We start from the raw sequence: 20,840 nt of genomic DNA on the forward strand, positions 1-20,840 counted from the left end.
CAGGTCTTGTACTTGAGTAATAGTAGAAGTACTCAGATCTTTTACTTCAGTAAAAGTAGAAGTACTCAGGTCTTGTACTTGAGTAATAGTAGAAGTACTCAGGTCTTGTACTTGAGTAATAGTAGAAGTACTCAGGTCTTGTACTTTAGTAAAAGTAGAAGTACTCAGGTCTTGTACTTGAGTAAAAGTAGAAGTACTCAGGTCTTGTACTTGAGTAATAGTAGAAGTACTCAGATCTAGTACTTGAGTAATAGTAGAAGTACTCAGGTCTTGTACTTGAGTAATAGTAGAAGTACTCAGATCTAGTACTTGAGTAATAGTAGAAGTACTCAGATCTTGTACTTGAGTATTCAGTGGCTCTTCTGTAACTACCAACTTGAACATGGAACCCTTTGTTGATTCCTGTAATTTCTCTCCTCTCAGCAGAAATCTCTCTCTCTCCAAACTGTCCTCTTTCCTTCCTCTTTTCATCCTGAAACTCCCCACACCCCCCCCCCCTCCCTCCACCAGCTGCAGCACAAAGCTTCTCTATCAACCAAACACATCAAATACAAACACAACGGTTGTATAATAATAATAATAAGAGCTGCCCTGCTCCCCAATAAGGTTGTATAACATCTCTAATGACGTCTTTGTTGACTGTCTTTCTGTGCAGCTCGTTTTGCATGAGCCATAAGTCGCTGTAAAGTCAGATAAACACACACTAACATCCAGAACTCTGTGTTGCTAAAACATAAACAAGAGATTATTCATTTCACCTAATGACATTTTTGAAGCGGAAAGCCACGTTGTTAGAAACAGAATCCCCCTTATTTAAATGTTATTCAAAGTATTCAAATATCTCTCCTGCGGTGATGAACTTCTCTCCATGGAGCTTCAATAAACCTTAAAATATACAAGTACACTTTATAATTATAAAGTCGGTGGGGGCCCTCGGCAAACATTCACTGGGGGCCCCTCGAACCAGCTTTTCATCACCACCCACAGCCGACAGCTCACTCCCCCCCCGCCCCCCCCCCCCCCCCCCCCCCCCATTTTACGGCGTGCTATGCATGGGGCCCCCTTGAGGGAGTTTCCCGACGTGTCGTTGCAGTAAATTAAAGGGTGTTTCATGTTGTCGTTGCTGTGGACCTTCTTAATCTACCTTCTTTGGGGGCCCCCTTCTGGTCCGGGGGCCCCGAGCAGTTGCCTGCCTTGCCTGTTCGCAAGCGGCGCCCCTGACAGTAAGGGAGTATTATTCCCTGCGGTGTCCGACAGGTGCGCTACAAGGAACACAATGCAGATGTAAAAACACAAAACCAGAACAAATGCAAATATAGAAGCAGCTGCAACACATTTATTATAATTATAATTATTTTATTAAATGTTCAATCAGTTTTTTATTTAGTTTGTACTTTATATGTGTTCCCACATTTGTAAGATCTAATTACCTCTGTGTCATTATTATATCTATTTTAAATAATATTTAAAAGCTTTTTAAAAAAACTTTTATTCACTTTTGTGTTGTTTATGTAATGTTCTGTTTAACTTCACCTAACGCATGTTTTGCATCACGTGACCCCCCCCCCCCCCCCCCCTCCTCCTCCTCCCTTTATTCCACAGCAGACGGTGTTGTGGATGTTTGGAAGTCAAATGAGCTCCAAAGTAACGGCCGCACTTTGCATGTCCTGCAGGCAACTGAGACGACCTGATGATGGAAAACCACTTCCTGTTAGTTCCAGTCGCTGCAGCTCATTGATGCTTCCCTTAAACACCGAGGACTGCAGGTAGGAACGTCTCTATTGATATATTTCTATTATATCAATATACATGTCTTCTTTATTTGATATAACTTGTGCCATAGCTGGTCCACTTCAACAGACAGTGCAGATATACTCAAAGTGTTTCACTGTGTTCTGACATTGCTGGTAAAGTACTCTGAATTGATGGTATAATAATATATATGTATATTAGTGCAGAGGAATACAAATCAGAAAAAAGGAAATAAATCCTAAATAATTGTAGAGGGTAATTAAGTGGTACATCTTTTAGTAGAACAAATCACGTTTTAGGACGTTTTAAGGCCATAGTAGGTTAGATTTAAAAAAATAAAGATACCAGTGTTCATAGACTAAAATTCTGATAAAAAAACTTGAAATAAATCTTAAATAATTAAAAAAGGTCATTAAAGGTTTCAAAATTAAATTGGGATAATTCAGTCGATCTAAAGGCACCTATTACCGAGAACACGTACTTGATTAAAGTGTTAAAATCGTGGAGAGAAATACCATCATTTTACAAGTAAAAAACTTGATCTCTAGACTTAAAGAGATAAACTAATACGAAGAAAATCAGTCAGGGTAATAATGTAGTATTTTCGGAGCTAGAAAGAGAAGTTGGAGGAAGTTGGAAATGTTCTCACGCCGTCCGGTCTGCAGCTTGATCAGAATCCCTTCATTAGTCCTGACAGACTGCAGGTCAAAAAGAGTAATAATAATAATACATTTTATTTAGTGGCACCTTTCAAAACGTATTACTCAAGTACTCAGATCTTGTACTTGAGTAAAAGTAGAAGTACTCAGATCTTGTACTTGAGTAAAAGTAGAAGTACTCAGATCTTGTTCTTGAGTAAAAGTAGAAGTACTCAGATCTTGTACTTGAGTAAAAGTAGAAGTACTCAGATCTTGTACTTGAGTAAAAGTAGAAGTACTCAGGTCTTGTTCTTGAGTAAAAGTAGAAGTACTCAGATCTTGTGTTTGAGTAAAAGTAGAAGTACTCAGATCTTGTACTTGAGTAAAAGTAGAAGTACTCAGATGTTGTACTTCAGTAAAAGTAGAAGTACTCAGATCTTGTACTTGAGTAAAAGTAGAAGTACTCAGATCTTGTACTTGAGTAAAAGTAGAAGTACTCAGATCTTGTTCTTGAGTAAAAGTAGAAGTACTCAGATCTTGTGTTTGAGTAAAAGTAGAAGTACTCAGATCTTGTACTTGAGTAAAAGTAGAAGTACTCAGATGTTGTACTTCAGTAAAAGTAGAAGTACTCAGGTCTTGTACTTCAGTAAAAGTAGAAGTACTCAGATCTTGTACTTGAGTAAAAGTAGAAGTACTCAGATCTTGTGTTTGAGTAAAAGTAGAAGTACTCAGATATTGTACTTGAGTAAAAGTAGAAGTACTCAGATCTTGTACTTGAGTAAAAGTAGAAGTACTCAGATCTTGTACTTGAGTAAAAGTAGAAGTACTCAGATCTTGTACTTTAGTAAAAGTAGAAGTACTCAGATCTTGTTCTTGAGTAAAAGTAGAAGTACTCAGGTCTTGTGTTTGAGTAAAAGTAGAAGTACTCAGATATTGTACTTGAGTAAAAGTAGAAGTACTCAGATGTTGTACTTCAGTAAAAGTAGAAGTACTCAGGTCTTGTACTTCAGTAAAAGTAGAAGTACTCAGATCTTGTACTTGAGTAAAAGTAGAAGTACTCAGATCTTGTTTTTGACTAAAAGTAGAAGTACTCAGATCTTGTTCTTGAGTAAAAGTAGAAGTACTCAGATCTTGTTTTTGACTAAAAGTAGAAGTACTCAGATCTTGTACTTGAGTAAAAGTAGAAGTACTCAGATCTTATACTTGAGTAAAAGTAGAAGTACTCAGATCTTATACTTGAGTAAAAGTAGAAGTACCAGAGTGTAGGAATACTCTGTTTCAGTAAAAGTAGTCGTTGTGCAGATTGGTCCATTTCAGAATAATAGATATGATATGTTTTATATCGAGCACCGCTAAATCTTTTAAAGAGTAAGCTAACTTATCAAATTTAGAGAAAAATAATGCATAAGTTATAAATGAGTAAACATGCATGCAATCTAAAAGCCAAGTGACATATTGAGTCATTTATTGCAAAGTAGAAATGAAGAAAGTTTGTTTATGAAACAGTTTATCGGAACATATGAAACATATTTATTGTTTCCTTGCTGTGTGTGTTGTTGTTGTTGTTGTTGTTGTTGTTGTTATTGTTTGCAGGAACACGATGTGGACGATCACACTCCTCTACATCCTGGGACTAACCCTCTGCCAGGTATCATTAGAGCACACATTCATATGTTATATTAAAATCCCACCATCACTCTGCGTCTAACGGCTGGTTTCCCGTGTGTTACAGGCGTCTGGACAAGGTGACTGATGACTCACAACGTTACACTTTAACACTCTTACTTTCTATGTGACACGTTTCCTTGTTTGAATATACAAATGAGAGATTATATAATGCTTGCTTTTCTCCATTTTGCATATTTGAGGCGCGTCCACACAGATGTACTATGTGAGGCTGACAATAGAGAGCAGTGCCCTCCCCAATATCACAGAGAAACTGGGGGAGAAGTTTGTGAAGGAGACGATCCTGCAGGTGGACGGCCTCACGATGACCACAGGTAAACTGCTTTATGTATATATATATATATATATATATATATATATATATATATATATATATATACACAGAATCACACGGGGGTGATTACCTGGAGGTTCACACACAGGAGGGATCAGTGCATTCAAAGACACAGAAAGAAGAATACGTAGCAAAACAAATCAAAGAAATGTCATGACAGCTTTTTGAAAACACTATTTTAACGATATGTAGAAAAACTTTCTACTGTTTTTACATTTTGAGAGAAAAGTAACTCACGCATGAACTGAATATCTATTATGCAAAATCTACGTCTTCATGTCTCTTCCACATCAACATGTGTCCCCTCTTCTTCATGTCTCCTCTACATCAACATGTGTCCCCTCTTCTTCATGTCTCTTCTACATCAACATGTGTCCCCTCTTCTTCATGTCTCTTCTACATCAACATGTGTCCCCTCTTCCTCATGTCTCTTCTACATCAAGATGTGTCCCCTCTTCTTCATGTCTCTTCTACATCAACATGTGTCCCCTCTTCTCCATGTCTCTTCTACCTCAACATGTGTCCCCTCTTCTTCATGTCTCTTCTACATCAACATGTGTCCCCTCTTCTTCATGTCTCTTCTACATCAACATGTGTCCCCTCTTCTCCATGTCTCTTCTACATCAACATGTGTCCCCTCTTCTTCATGTCTCTTCTACATCAACATGTGTCCCCTCTTCTCCATGTCTCTTCAACATCAACATGTGTCCCCTCTTCTCCATGTCTCTTCAACATCAACATGTGTCCCCTCTTCTCCATGTCTCTTCTACATCAACATGTCTCCCCTCTTCTTCATGTCTCTTCTACATCAACATGTGTCCCCTCTTCTTCATGTCTCTTCTACATCAACATCTGTCCCCTCTTCTTCATGTCTCTTCTACATCAACATGTGTCCCCTCTTCTCCATGTCTCTTCTACATCAACATGTGTCCCCTCTTCTTCATGTCTCTTCTACATCAACATGTGTCCCCTCTTCTTCATGTCTCCTCTACATCAACATGTGTCCCCTCTTCTTCATGTCTCTTCTACATCAACATGTGTCCCCTCTTCTCCATGTCTCTTCAACATCAACATGTGTCCCCTCTTCTTCATGTCTCTTCTACATCAACATGTGTCCCCTCTTCTTCATGTCTCTTCTACATCAACATGTGTCCCCTCTTCTTCATGTCTCTTCTTCATCAACATGTGTCCCCTCTTCTTCATGTCTCTTCTACATCAACATGTGTCCCCTCTTCTTCATGTCTCTTCTACATCAACATGTGTCCCCTCTTCTTCATGTCTCTTCTACATCAACATGTGTCCCCTCTTCTTCATGTCTCTTCTTCATCAACATGTGTCCCCTCTTCTTCATGTCTCTTCTACATCAACATGTGTCCCCTCTTCTTCATGTCTCTTCTACATCAACATGTGTCCCCTCTTCTTCATGTCTCTTCTACATCAACATGTGTCCCCTCTTCTCCATGTCTCTTCAACATCACCATGTGTCCCCTCTTCTTCATGTCTCTTCTACATCAACATGTGTCCCCTCTTCTTCATGTCTCTTCTACATCAACATGTGTCCCCTCTTCTTCATGTCTCTTCTACATCAACATGTGTCCCCTCTTCTTCATGTCTCTTCTACATCAACATGTGTCCCCTCTTCTTCATGTCTCTTATACATCAACATGTGTCCCCTCTTCTCCATGTCTCTTCTACATCAACATGTGTCCCCTCTTCTTCATGTCTCTTCTACATCACCATGTGTCCCCTCTTCTTCATGTCTCTTCTACATCAACATGTGTCCCCTCTTCTTCATGTCTCTTCTACATCAACATGTGTCCCCTCTTCTTCATGTCTCTTCTACATCAACATGTGTCCCCTCTTCTTCATGTCTCTTCTACATCAACATGTGTCCCCTCTTCTTCATGTCTCTTATACATCAACATGTGTCCCCTCTTCTCCATGTCTCTTCAACATCACCATGTGTCCCCTCTTCTTCATGTCTCTTCAACATCAACATGTGTCCCCTCTTCTCCATGTCTCTTCAACATCACCATGTGTCCCCTCTTCTCCATGTCTCTTCAACATCAACATGTGTCCCCTCTTCTCCATGTCTCTTCTACATCAACATGTGTCCCCTCTTCTCCATGTCTCTTCTACATCAACATGTGTCCCCTCTTCTTCATGTCTCTTCTACATCAACATGTGTCCACTCTTCTTCATGTCTCTTCTACATCAACATGTGTCCCCTCTTCTCCATGTCTCTTCTACATCAACATGTGTCCCCTCTTCTTCATGTCTCTTCTACATCAACATGTGTCCCCTCTTCTTCATGTCTCTTCTTCATCAACATGTGTCCACTCTTCTTCATGTCTCTTCTACATCAACATGTGTCCCCTCTTCTTCATGTCTCTTCTACATCAACATGTGTCCCCTCTTCTTCATGTCTCTTCTACATCAACATGTGTCCCCTCTTCTCCATGTCTCTTCTACATCAACATGTGTCCCCTCTTCTTCATGTCTCTTCTACATCAACATGTGTCCCCTCTTCTTCATGTCTCTTCTACATCAACATGTGTCCCCTCTTCTTCATGTCTCTTCTACATCAACATGTGTCCCCTCTTCTTCATGTCTCTTCTACATCAACATGTGTCCCCTCTTCTTCATGTCTCTTCTACATCAACATGTGTCCCCTCTTCTTCATGTCTCTTCTACATCAACATGTGTCCCCTCTTCTTCATGTCTCCTCTACATCAACATGTGTCCCCTCTTCTTCATGTCTCTTCTACATCAACATGTGTCCCCTCTTCTCCATGTCTCTTCAACATCAACATGTGTCCCCTCTTCTTCATGTCTCTTCTACATCAACATGTGTCCCCTCTTCTTCATGTCTCTTCTACATCAACATGTGTCCCCTCTTCTTCATGTCTCTTCTACATCAACATGTGTCCCCTCTTCTTCATGTCTCTTCTACATCAACATGTGTCCCCTCTTCTCCATGTCTCTTCTACATCAACATGTGTCCCCTCTTCTTCATGTCTCTTCTACATCAACATGTGTCCCCTCTTCTTCATGTCTCTTCTACATCAACATGTGTCCCCTCTTCTTCATGTCTCTTCTACATCAACATGTGTCCCCTCTTCTCCATGTCTCTTCTACCTCAACATGTGTCCCCTCTTCTTCATGTCTCTTCTACATCAACATGTGTCCCCTCTTCTTCATGTCTCTTCTACATCAACATGTGTCCCCTCTTCTCCATGTCTCTTCTACATCAACATGTGTCCCCTCTTCTTCATGTCTCTTCTACATCAACATGTGTCCCCTCTTCTCCATGTCTCTTCAACATCAACATGTGTCCCCTCTTCTCCATGTCTCTTCAACATCAACATGTGTCCCCTCTTCTCCATGTCTCTTCTACATCAACATGTCTCCCCTCTTCTTCATGTCTCTTCTACATCAACATGTGTCCCCTCTTCTTCATGTCTCTTCTACATCAACATGTGTCCCCTCTTCTTCATGTCTCTTCTACATCAACATGTGTCCCCTCTTCTCCATGTCTCTTCTACATCAACATGTGTCCCCTCTTCTTCATGTCTCTTCTACATCAACATGTGTCCCCTCTTCTTCATGTCTCTTCTACATCAACATGTGTCCCCTCTTCTCCATGTCTCTTCTACATCAACATGTGTCCCCTCTTCTTCATGTCTCTTCTACATCAACATGTGTCCCCTCTTCTCCATGTCTCTTCAACATCAACATGTGTCCCCTCTTCTCCATGTCTCTTCAACATCAACATGTGTCCCCTCTTCTCCATGTCTCTTCTACATCAACATGTCTCCCCTCTTCTTCATGTCTCTTCTACATCAACATGTGTCCCCTCTTCTTCATGTCTCTTCTACATCAACATGTGTCCCCTCTTCTTCATGTCTCTTCTACATCAACATGTGTCCCCTCTTCTCCATGTCTCTTCAACATCAACATGTGTCCCCTCTTCTCCATGTCTCTTCAACATCAACATGTGTCCCCTCTTCTCCATGTCTCTTCTACATCAACATGTGTCCCCTCTTCTTCATGTCTCTTCTACATCAACATGTGTCCCCTCTTCTTCATGTCTCCTCTACATCAACATGTGTCCCCTCTTCTTCATGTCTCTTCTACATCAACATGTGTCCCCTCTTCTCCATGTCTCTTCAACATCAACATGTGTCCCCTCTTCTTCATGTCTCTTCTACATCAACATGTGTCCCCTCTTCTTCATGTCTCTTCTACATCAACATGTGTCCCCTCTTCTTCATGTCTCTTCTTCATCAACATGTGTCCCCTCTTCTTCATGTCTCTTCTACATCAACATGTGTCCCCTCTTCTTCATGTCTCTTCTACATCAACATGTGTCCCCTCTTCTTCATGTCTCTTCTACATCAACATGTGTCCCCTCTTCTTCATGTCTCTTCTTCATCAACATGTGTCCCCTCTTCTTCATGTCTCTTCTACATCAACATGTGTCCCCTCTTCTTCATGTCTCTTCTACATCAACATGTGTCCCCTCTTCTTCATGTCTCTCCTACATCAACATGTGTCCCCTCTTCTCCATGTCTCTTCAACATCACCATGTGTCCCCTCTTCTTCATGTCTCTTCTACATCAACATGTGTCCCCTCTTCTCCATGTCTCTTCAACATCACCATGTGTCCCCTCTTCTTCATGTCTCTTCAACATCAACATGTGTCCCCTCTTCTCCATGTCTCTTCAACATCACCATGTGTCCCCTCTTCTCCATGTCTCTTCAACATCAACATGTGTCCCCTCTTCTCCATGTCTCTTCTACATCAACATGTGTCCCCTCTTCTCCATGTCTCTTCTACATCAACATGTGTCCCCTCTTCTTCATGTCTCTTCTACATCAACATGTGTCCCCTCTTCTCCATGTCTCTTCTACATCAACATGTGTCCCCTCTTCTCCATGTCTCTTCTACATCAACATGTGTCCCCTCTTCTTCATGTCTCTTCTACATCAACATGTGTCCACTCTTCTTCATGTCTCTTCTACATCAACATGTGTCCCCTCTTCTTCATGTCTCTTCTACATCAACATGTGTCCCCTCTTCTTCATGTCTCTTCTACATCAACATGTGTCCCCTCTTCTCCATGTCTCTTCTACATCAACATGTGTCCCCTCTTCTTCATGTCTCTTCTACATCAACATGTGTCCCCTCTTCTTCATGTCTCTTCTACATCAACATGTGTCCCCTCTTCTTCATGTCTCTTCTACATCAACATGTGTCCCCTCTTCTTCATGTCTCTTCTACATCAACATGTGTCCCCTCTTCTTCATGTCTCTTCTACATCAACATGTTTCCCCTCTTCTTCATGTCTCTTCTACATCAACATGTGTCCCCTCTTCTCCATGTCTCTTCTACATCAACATGTGTCCCCTCTTCTTCATGTCTCTTCTACATCAACATGTGTCCCCTCTTCTTCATGTCTCTTCTACATCAACATGTGTCCCCTCTTCTTCATGTCTCTTCTACATCAACATGTGTCCCCTCTTCTTCATGTCTCTTCTACATCAACATGTGTCCCCTCTTCTTCATGTCTCTTCTACATCAACATGTGTCCCCTCTTCTTCATGTCTCTTCTACATCAACATGTTTCCCCTCTTCTTCATGTCTCTTCTACATCAACATGTGTCCCCTCTTCTTCATGTCTCCTCTACATCAACATGTGTCCCCTCTTCTTCATGTCTCTTCTACATCAACATGTGTCCCCTCTTCTCCATGTCTCTTCAACATCAACATGTGTCCCCTCTTCTCCATGTCTCTTCAACATCAACATGTGTCCCCTCTTCTCCATGTCTCTTCTACATCAACATGTGTCCCCTCTTCTTCATGTCTCTTCTACATCAACATGTGTCCCCTCTTCTCCATGTCTCTTCTACATCAACATGTGTCCCCTCTTCTTCATGTCTCTTCTACATCAACATGTGTCCCCTCTTCTCCATGTCTCTTCTACATCAACATGTGTCCCCTCTTCTTCATGTCTCTTCTACATCAACATGTGTCCCCTCTTCTTCATGTCTCTTCTACATCAACCTGTGTCCCCTCTTCTCCATGTCTCTTCTACATCAACATGTGTCCCCTCTTCTTCATGTCTCTTCTACATCAACATGTGTCCCCTCTTCTTCATGTCTCTTCTACATCAACATGTGTCCCCTCTTCTTCATGTCTCTTCTACATCAACATGTGTCCCCTCTTCTCCATGTCTCTTCTACATCAACATGTGTCCCCTCTTCTCCATGTCTCTTCTACATCAACATGTGTCCCCTCTTCTCCATGTCTCTTCTACATCAACATGTGTCCCCTCTTCTTCATGTCTCTTCTACATCAACATGTGTCCCCTCTTCTCCATGTCTCCTCTACATCAACATGTGTCCCCTCTGTGGAAAGAGACTCTGAAAGTTTCAGGAACAAAGATTCTCTCTCTTTTTGATCCATTTCTATAAAAACCTGTCTGAAAATGAGCTGATCAGATTTTGGCCACTTGATGATGTCATAACGATGTTTTGTCTTGTGTAACCATTAGCCAATCAGTAACCAAGGTACCCCCCCCCCCCCCCCCTTATCACCTGAATCTCCTCTAGAGCTCCATTGAGTTCTTTGTAACCAAATGTCTCTCAGAGGGGCGTGGGGAGGGGCTCCTTATTTTCATCTAAAGTAACAGACAGAGAATCAACACTTTGGAAACAGGGCTGAAACAGAGGGGATTATGGGTAATGCTGCAATGATGGTGGTGTTTCAGCCAATCAGAGACAGGCTCTGGATATATCTGAGACCTGTGATATATTGATGAAGAGGAGGATGATAGGAGACCTTTTAAATAAAAAAAACTCAAATCTACAAGAAAAGTAAGTAAAATCCCCAAAATGTACAAAAAAAATGGACAAGAAGAAATCCAAAATATACGAAAAAAAATCCAAAAGGTGCAAGAAACAATCCCATATTTACAACATTAAAATTCCAGGAAAAATCACAAATGTTCAAGACAAAAAACGTTGATTTTCTCTGATATTAAAATGGTGAAATAAAGAGGTGATGTGTTGTGTCTCAGAGTGTCAGAGTGATGCGGGCAGCAGGGAGTGCTACTGCCGGCCTAACTTCAGATGGACCGAAAAGGGCTGCGATCTCCAGGAGAAGTGCACTTTCCCCAAAGACCGGACCCCAATGTGTGTTCATAACGATGCAGGTAGAGCTGCTCTTTTGCATTCATGTGTTTTTCTTTCTGTATATCTGCAGAGATGGCAGAAGTACACACATCATTTACTTTAGTAGAAGTACAGACACTCGTGTTTAAAAATACACTGGTGAAAGTAGAAGTACACACATCCTTTACTGAAGTAGAAGTACACACATCATTTACTCAAGTAGAAGTACACACATCCTGTACTCAAGTAGAAGTAGACACATCATTTACTCAAGTAGAAGTACACACATCCTGTACTCAAGTAGAAGTACACACATCCTTTACTCAAGTAGAAGTACACACATCCTTTACTCAAGTAGAAGTACAGACATCCTGTACTCAAGTAGAAGTACACACATCCTGTATTCAAGTAGAAGTACACACGTCCTTTACTCAAGTAGAAGTACACACATCCTGTACTCAAGTAGAAGTACACACGTCCTTTACTCAAGTAGAAGTACACACATCCTGTACTCAAGTAGAAGTATACATACATCCTTTACTCAAGTAGATGTACACACATCCTTTACTCAAGTTGAAGTACAGATACTGGTGTTTAAAAATACTCTGGTGAAAGTAGAAGTACTGACTAAACTTCTTTCCTCAAGTCAAAGTAAAGAGGCTTTGAAATGTACTTCAGTAAAAAGTACCCATAACTAGCAGCTGTTTTAAAGAGTACCTGACCTCCCTTTATATTAATAGAACAATGATGTCATTGTTAGCTAATGAATGTTTCCATGGTGACCAACGGCAACATGACAACGTTTCCATTGGTCCCTCTTCTTTAGAGAAGACCAGGAAATGATGGATACACGGATCGTGTTCAAATCAATAGGCACTCAATGACTCTCAATAATAATGATCAACATAACAACATGCATATTAGAGTCAAACTACGAGACTTCACTTTAAAATAGGGAACATATTCTGAGTTAGAAAAAACACATTTTGAGTTATTTTGACACAATTAACCCTTTTAGTTTCATGTCTTGTTCCATAAGAACAGATCATATCTGTTAGGTGTTATTATGGGAGAGTTACTATTCTCATTAGGCCCATATTGAGCATACCAAAACTCATGGACAACAACTTCCTCACTTGCAATAAATCAGCACTAATTAAAGGGTTATTGAGGAAAAACTCTCAACTAATGGTTTAGTACTTGTAGAATATGGTAATGTTTTATAATGACTAATAAAGAGCCAATAATATGCATGTTAATGAACAACTAGTTGATGGTTCATTTGTGTACCTTCATATAAAGTGTTACCAAAGCTTTTTGTTTCGTTGCAGTTGCGATCAATGGATTCCTTCGATTGGAAGGAACAACTTATCATGACTGCCTGAAACCAGAAGACAGCGCGGAATATAAGGCGTGTCATAAAGACATGTTTATTAAGGTAAAACTGTGGGAATAATAAACAAAAGAGGAGAGACACTGCAGGGGAATGCTAATATCAAACTAACAAATATCACAGTGAAGAAAAAATCTCAAGACGGAAATCCACCAATTTACAAGACGGAAATCCACTAATTTACAAGACGGAAATACACGAATTTACAAGACGGAAATCCACTAATTTACAAGACGGAAATACACTAATTTACGAGACAGAAATACACCAATTTACAAGACGGAAATACACCAATTTACAAGACGGAAATCCACTAATTTACAAGACGGAAATACACTAATTTACGAGACAGAAATACACCAATTTACAAGACGGAAATACACCAATTTACAAGACGGAAATACACTAATTTACAAGACGGAAATCCACTAATTTACAAGACGGAAATCCACTAATTTACAAGACGGAAATACACCAATTTACAAGACGGAAATACACTAATTTACAAGACGGAAATCCACTAATTTACAAGACGGAAATACACCGATTTACGAGACAGAAATCCACTAATTTACAAGACGGAAATACACCGATTTACGAGACAGAAATCCACTAATTTACAAGACGGAAATCCACTAATTTACAAGACGGAAATCCACTAATTTACAAGACGGAAATACACCGATTTACAAGACGGAAATCCACTAATTTACAAGACGGAAATCCACTAATTTACAAGACGGAAATACACCGATTTACAAGACGGAAATCCACTAATTTACAAGACGGAAATCCACTAATTTACAAGACGGAAATCCACTAATTTACAAGACGGAAATACACCAATTTACAAGACGGAAATACACCAATTTACAAGACGGAAATCCACTAATTTACAAGACGGAAATACACTAATTTACAAGACGGAAATACACCGATTTACAAGACGGAAATCCACTAATTTACAAGACGGAAATACACTAATTTACAAGACGGAAATACACCGATTTACAAGACGGAAATCCACTAATTTACAAGACGGAAATCCACTAATTTACAAGACGGAAATCCACTAATTTACAAGACGGAAATCCACTAATTTACAAGACGGAAATACACCAATTTACAAGACGGAAATCCACTAATTTACAAGACGGAAATACACTAATTTACAAGACGGAAATCCACTAATTTACAAGACGGAAATACACTAATTTACAAGACGGAAATCCACTAATTTACAAGACGGAAATACACTAATTTACAAGACGGAAATACACCAATTTACAAGACGGAAATACACCAATTTACAAGACGGAAATCCACTAATTTACAAGACGGAAATACACTAATTTACAAGACGGAAATCCACTAATTTACAAGACGGAAATCCACTAATTTACAAGACGGAAATACACCAATTTACAAGACGGAAATCCACTAATTTACAAGACGGAAATCCACTAATTTACAAGACGGAAATACACCGATTTACGAGACAGAAATCCACTAATTTACAAGACGGAAATCCACTAATTTACAAGACGGAAATCCACTAATTTACAAGACGGAAATCCACTAATTTACAAGACGGAAATACACCGATTTACAAGACGGAAATACACCAATTTACAAGACGGAAATCCACTAATTTACAAGACGGAAATCCACTAATTTACAAGACGGAAATACACCAATTTACAAGACGGAAATACACCGATTTACGAGACAGAAATCCACCAATTTACAAGACGGAAATCCACCAATTTACAAGACGGAAATACACCAATTTACAAGACGGAAATCCACTAATTTACAAGACGGAAATCCACTAATTTACAAGACGGAAATCCACTAATTTACAAGACGGAAATCCACCAATTTACAAGACGGAAATACACCGATTTACGAGACGGAAATACACCAATTTACAAGACGGAAATACACCGATTTACAAGACGGAAATACACCGATTTACAAGACGGAAATACACCGATTTACGAGACAGAAATCCACTAATTTACAAGACGGAAATACACTAATTTACAAGACGGAAATCCACTAATTTACAAGACGGAAATCCACTAATTTACAAGACGGAAATACACCAATTTACAAGACGGAAATACACCGATTTACAAGACGGAAATACACCGATTTACGAGACAGAAATCCACTAATTTACAAGACGGAAATACACTAATTTACAAGACGGAAATCCACTAATTTACAAGACGGAAATCCACTAATTTACAAGACGGAAATCCACTAATTTACAAGACGGAAATACACTAATTTACAAGACGGAAATACACTAATTTACAAGACGGAAATCCACTAATTTACAAGACGGAAATCCACTAATTTACAAGACGGAAATACAATAATTTACAAGACGGAAATCCACTAATTTACAAGACGGAAATCCACCAATTTACAAGACGGAAATACACCGATTTACAAGACGGAAATCCACTAATTTACAAGACGGAAATCCACTAATTTACAAGACGGAAATCCACTAATTTACAAGACGGAAATCCACTAATTTACAAGACGGAAATACACCGATTTACAAGACGGAAATACACTAATTTACAAGACGGAAATACACTAATTTACAAGACGGAAATACACCAATTTACAAGACGGAAATCCACTAATTTACAAGACGGAAATCCACTAATTTACAAGACGGAAATCCACCAATTTACAAGACGGAAATCCACCGATTTACGAGACAGAAATCCACCAATTTACAAGACGGAAATACACCGATTTACGAGACAGAAATCCACCAATTTACAAGACGGAAATACACCGATTTACGAGACAGAAATCCACCAATTTACAAGACGGAAATCCACTAATTTACAAGACGGAAATCCACTAATTTACAAGACGGAAATCCACTAATTTACAAGACGGAAATCCACCAATTTACAAGACAGAAATACACCGATTTACAAGACGGAAATCCACTAATTTACGAGACAGAAATCCACCAATTTACAAGACGGAAATCCACCGATTTACGAGACAGAAATCCACCAATTTACAAGACGGAAATACACCGATTTACGAGACAGAAATCCACCAATTTACAAGACGGAAATACACCGATTTACGAGACAGAAATCCACCAATTTACAAGACGGAAATACACCGATTTACGAGACAGAAATACACCAATTTACAAGACGGAAATCCACTAATTTACAAGACGGAAATCCACCAATTTACAAGACGGAAATCCACTAATTTACAAGACGGAAATCCACTAATTTACAAGACGGAAATCCACTAATTTACAAGACGGAAATCCACCAATTTACAAGACAGAAATACACCGATTTACAAGACGGAAATCCACTAATTTACGAGACAGAAATCCACCAATTTACGAGACAGAAATCCACCAATTTACAAGACGGAAATCCACTAATTTACAAGACGGAAATACACCAATTTACAAGACGGAAATCCACTAATTTACAAGACGGAAATCCACCAATTTACAAGACGGAAATCCACTAATTTACAAGACGGAAATACACCGATTTACAAGACAGAAATCCACTAATTTACAAGACGGAAATACACCAATTTACAAGACGGAAATACACCGATTTACAAGACGGAAATACACCGATTTACAAGACGGAAATCCACTAATTTACAAGACGGAAATCCACTAATTTACAAGACGGAAATCCACTAATTTACAAGACAGAAATCCACCAATTTACAAGACGGAAATCCACTAATTTACAAGACAGAAATCCACCAATTTACAAGACGGAAATCCACTAATTTACAAGACGGAAATACACCAATTTACAAGACGGAAATCCACTAATTTACAAGACGGAAATCCACTAATTTACAAGACGGAAATACACCAATTTACAAGACGGAAATACACCAATTTACAAGACAGAAATCCACCAATTTACAAGACGGAAATCCACTAATTTACAAGACAGAAATCCACCAATTTACAAGACGGAAATCCACTAATTTACAAGACGGAAATACACCAATTTACAAGACGGAAATCCACTAATTTACAAGACGGAAATCCACTAATTTACAAGACGGAAATACACCAATTTACAAGACGGAAATACACCAATTTACAAGACGGAAATCCACTAATTTACAAGACGGAAATCCACTAATTTACAAGACAGAAATACACCAATTTATTTAATATTACACGTTTTAAATATGCAAATAAGGCTTTTATCTAATGCTAATGCTAATGCTAATGCTAATGAGAGAAATCTGCAGACACAGACAAACTTATTAAAATAAACTCCTGGATGTTTTCTTTGCACTAAGAAGACATGGAGCGTAAATATTGAGCTTGGGATTTTCTTTTGTTGCAGCAGCATAACACAAAACAAGGCATTGAACATAATAAACAATTAAAAGAGTAGAAATAAACAATTCTAAAATAAAATCATCTCAAAATTGAAATTGAAATCAACCAGAGTATGAAAAATATACAGATGTACAAAATGTACAGATACAGATTGAATAAAAACACTATTAAATGGCCAATTTTCTGTGAACACCATGTAAGCAGAATATTATGAAGTACATGAGGAATGATGTTTATTGATTTGTGACTGATTTGTGATTGATTTGTGATTGATTGGTCGCCCTGCAGATGAAGAAGGTGTACAGCACTTTGCCGGGATTTGACACGTTAAGCATCACCAGATACAGGTGCCTGCTTGGTTTACTAAATCAAATAGTGTTTGTTTGTTTTTGTATTAAATATGACAATAAAAAATAACTGTATAGATTGCAAAAATGTTTGTTTGAAAATCAAAATCCCATTCTTTAAAAAGGTGTTTAAGACTTGATTCTGTTTGGGAATAATTAGCTTAGGTTTTCAACCTTCGACCCAGTTCATCGTTTTCTCCTCTCACCGTCTCCTTTCCCACGGCACAGGTCTACGGCCTGGTGTTCGGCTGCTCTCTCTCTCTTGAGGAGGGGCAGCTGGGGTATTGCTGCTATCTCTCTTGAGGAGGGGCAGCTGGGGTATTGCTGCTATCTCTCTCTTGAGGAGGGGCAGCTGGGGTATTGCTGCTATCTCTCTCTTTAGGAGGGGCAGCTGGGGTATTGCTGCTATCTCTCTTTAGGAGGGGCAGCTGGGGTATTGCTGCTATCTCTCTTTAGGAGGGGCAGCTGGGGTATTGCTGCTATCTCTCTTGAGGAGGGGCAGCTGGGGTATTGCTGCTATCTCTCTTGAGGAGGGGCAGCTGGGGTATTGCTGCTATCTCTCTTGAGGAGGGGCAGCTGGGGTATTGCTGCTATCTCTCTCTTTAGGAGGGGCAGCTGGGGTATTGCTGCTATCTCTCTTGAGGAGGGGAAGCTGGGGTATTGCTGGTATCTCTCTTGAGGAGGGGCAGCTGGGGTATTGCTGCTATCTCTCTTTAGGAGGGGCAGCTGGGGTATTGCTGCTCTCTCTCTTAAGGAGGGGCAGCTGGGGTATTGCTGCTCTCTCTCTTGAGGAGGGGCAGCTGGGGTATTGCTGGTATCTCTCTTTAGGAGGGGCAGCTGGGGTATTGCTGTATCTCTCTTGAGGAGGGGAAGCTGGGGTATTGCTGCTATCTCTCTTTAGGAGGGGCAGCTGGGGTATTGCTGTATCTCTCTTTAGGAGGGGCAGCTGGGGTATTGCTGCTATCTCTCTTGAGGAGGGGCAGGTGGGGTATTGCTGCTATCTCTCTTGAGGAGGGGCAGCTGGGGTATTGCTGCTATCTCTCTTTAGGAGGGGCATCTGGGGTATTGCTGGTATCTCTCTTGAGGAGGGGCAGCTGGGGTATTGCTGCTATCTCTCTTGAGGAGGGGAAGCTGGGGTATTGCTGCTATCTCTCTTGAGGAGGGGCAGGTGGGGTATTGCTGCTATCTCTCTTGAGGAGGGGCAGCTGGGGTATTGCTGCTATCTCTCTTTAGGAGGGGCATCTGGGGTATTGCTGCTATCTCTCTTTAGGAGGGGCAGCTGGGGTATTGCTGTATCTCTCTTTAGGAGGGGCAGCTGGGGTATTGCTGCTATCTCTCTTGAGGAGGGGCAGGTGGGGTATTGCTGCTATCTCTCTTGAGGAGGGGCAGCTGGGGTATTGCTGCTATCTCTCTTTAGGAGGGGCATCTGGGGTATTGCTGGTATCTCTCTTGAGGAGGGGCAGCTGGGGTATTGCTGCTATCTCTCTTGAGGAGGGGAAGCTGGGGTATTGCTGCTATCTCTCTTGAGGAGGGGCAGGTGGGGTATTGCTGCTATCTCTCTTGAGGAGGGGCAGCTGGGGTATTGCTGCTATCTCTCTTTAGGAGGGGCATCTGGGGTATTGCTGGTATCTCTCTTGAGGAGGGGCAGCTGGGGTATTGCTGCTATCTCTCTTGAGGAGGGGCAGCTGGGGTATTGCTGCTATCTCTCTTGAGGAGGGGCAGCTGGGGTATTGCTGCTCTCTCTCTTTAGGAGGGGCAGCTGGGGTATTGCTGCTATCTCTCTTGAGGAGGGGCAGCTGGGGTATTGCTGCTATCTCTCTTGAGGAGGGGCAGCTGGGGTATTGCTGCTCTCTCTCTTTAGGAGGGGCAGCTGGGGTATTGCTGGTATCTCTCTTTAGGAGGGGCAGCTGGGGTATTGCTGCTATCTCTCTTAAGGAGGGGCAGCTGGGGTATTGCTGCTCTCTCTCTTGAGGAGGGGCAGCTGGGGTATTGCTGGTATCTCTCTTGAGGAGGGGCAGGTGGGGTATTGCTGGTATCTCTCTTGAGGAGGGGCAGCTGGGGTATTGCTGCTATCTCTCTTGAGGAGGGGCAGGTGGGGTATTGCTGGTATCTCTCTTGAGGAGGGGCAGCTGGGGTATTGCTGCTATCTCTCTTTAGGAGGGGCAGCTGGGGTATTGCTGTATCTCTCTTAAGGAGGGGCATCTGGGGTATTGCTGGTATCTCTCTTGAGGAGGGGCAGCTGGGGTATTGCTGCTATCTCTCTTGAGGAGGGGCAGCTGGGGTATTGCTGGTATCTCTCTTGAGGAGGGGCAGCTGGGGTATTGCTGGTATCTCTCTTGAGGAGGGGCAGCTGGGGTATTGCTGCTATCTCTCTTTAGGAGGGGCAGCTGGGGTATTGCTGCTATCTCTCTTGAGGAGGGGCAGCTGGGGTATTGCTGCTATCTCTCTTTAGGAGGGGCAGCTGGGGTATTGCTGCTCTCTCTCTTTAGGAGGGGCAGCTGGGGTATTGCTGCTATCTCTCTTGAGGAGGGGCAGCTGGGGTATTGCTGCTATCTCTCTTTAGGAGGGGCAGCTGGGGTATTGCTGCTATCTCTCTTGAGGAGGGGCAGCTGGGGTATTGCTGCTATCTCTCTTTAGGAGGGGCAGCTGGGGTATTGCTGCTATCTCTCTTAAGGAGGGGCAGCTGGGGTATTGTTGTTGCCAGTCTATGACAGAGCACAAGCCGCCATGAGGTAGTTTTCTATTCAGGGACGAAGGTTCCCTGGAGCACATTCTTTCCTATGGACGAGAGTTAGATTCAGGGTCCATAATGTTTAGTCTCACTGATGAAGAATGTTGATTATTACCCCTCCGAACTAGTTAAAACCTGGAGCTGCAAAAAGATTTCTTCAGAATTGGTTTGGCAACCGCTTTGTCAACTCGTGACACTCCACATGTTTTGTGAATTCTCCGGCCGTAACTCCAAATAAACCGTCAGTGTTTGCCCTCAAAGCTCCAGCTCTCCTCGTGTCTCTGAGTCCTGACTCCATCAGAGCTCCAGCTCTCCTCGTGTCTCTCTGAGTCCTGACTCCATCAGAGCTCCAGCTCTCCTCGTGTCTCTCTGAGTCCTGACTCCATCAGAGCTCCA

The 20,840-nt window shown here is 41.2% G+C and overlaps 1 protein-coding gene across 1 annotated transcript in view; it reads left to right on the forward strand.

Moving 5' to 3' along the window:
- Positions 1–1,643: 1,643 nt before the first annotated feature.
- adgrf3a (adhesion G protein-coupled receptor F3a) overlaps positions 1,644–20,840 on the forward strand; it is a 38,287-nt gene continuing 19,090 nt past the window's right edge. The window contains exons 1-7 of the mRNA XM_079693860.1: positions 1,644–1,766; positions 3,984–4,038; positions 4,123–4,135; positions 4,259–4,390; positions 11,493–11,627; positions 12,918–13,024; positions 17,655–17,713. Of these exons, the coding sequence (XP_079549986.1) occupies positions 1,663–1,766; positions 3,984–4,038; positions 4,123–4,135; positions 4,259–4,390; positions 11,493–11,627; positions 12,918–13,024; positions 17,655–17,713 (605 nt within the window). The 5' untranslated portion in view covers positions 1,644–1,662. The remainder of the gene's footprint in view (positions 1,767–3,983; positions 4,039–4,122; positions 4,136–4,258; positions 4,391–11,492; positions 11,628–12,917; positions 13,025–17,654; positions 17,714–20,840) is intronic.

The sequence above is a fragment of the Notothenia rossii genome, assembly GCF_949606895.1.
Source record: "Notothenia rossii genome assembly, chromosome: 7".
Classification (NCBI taxonomy): domain Eukaryota; kingdom Metazoa; phylum Chordata; class Actinopteri; order Perciformes; family Nototheniidae; genus Notothenia; species Notothenia rossii.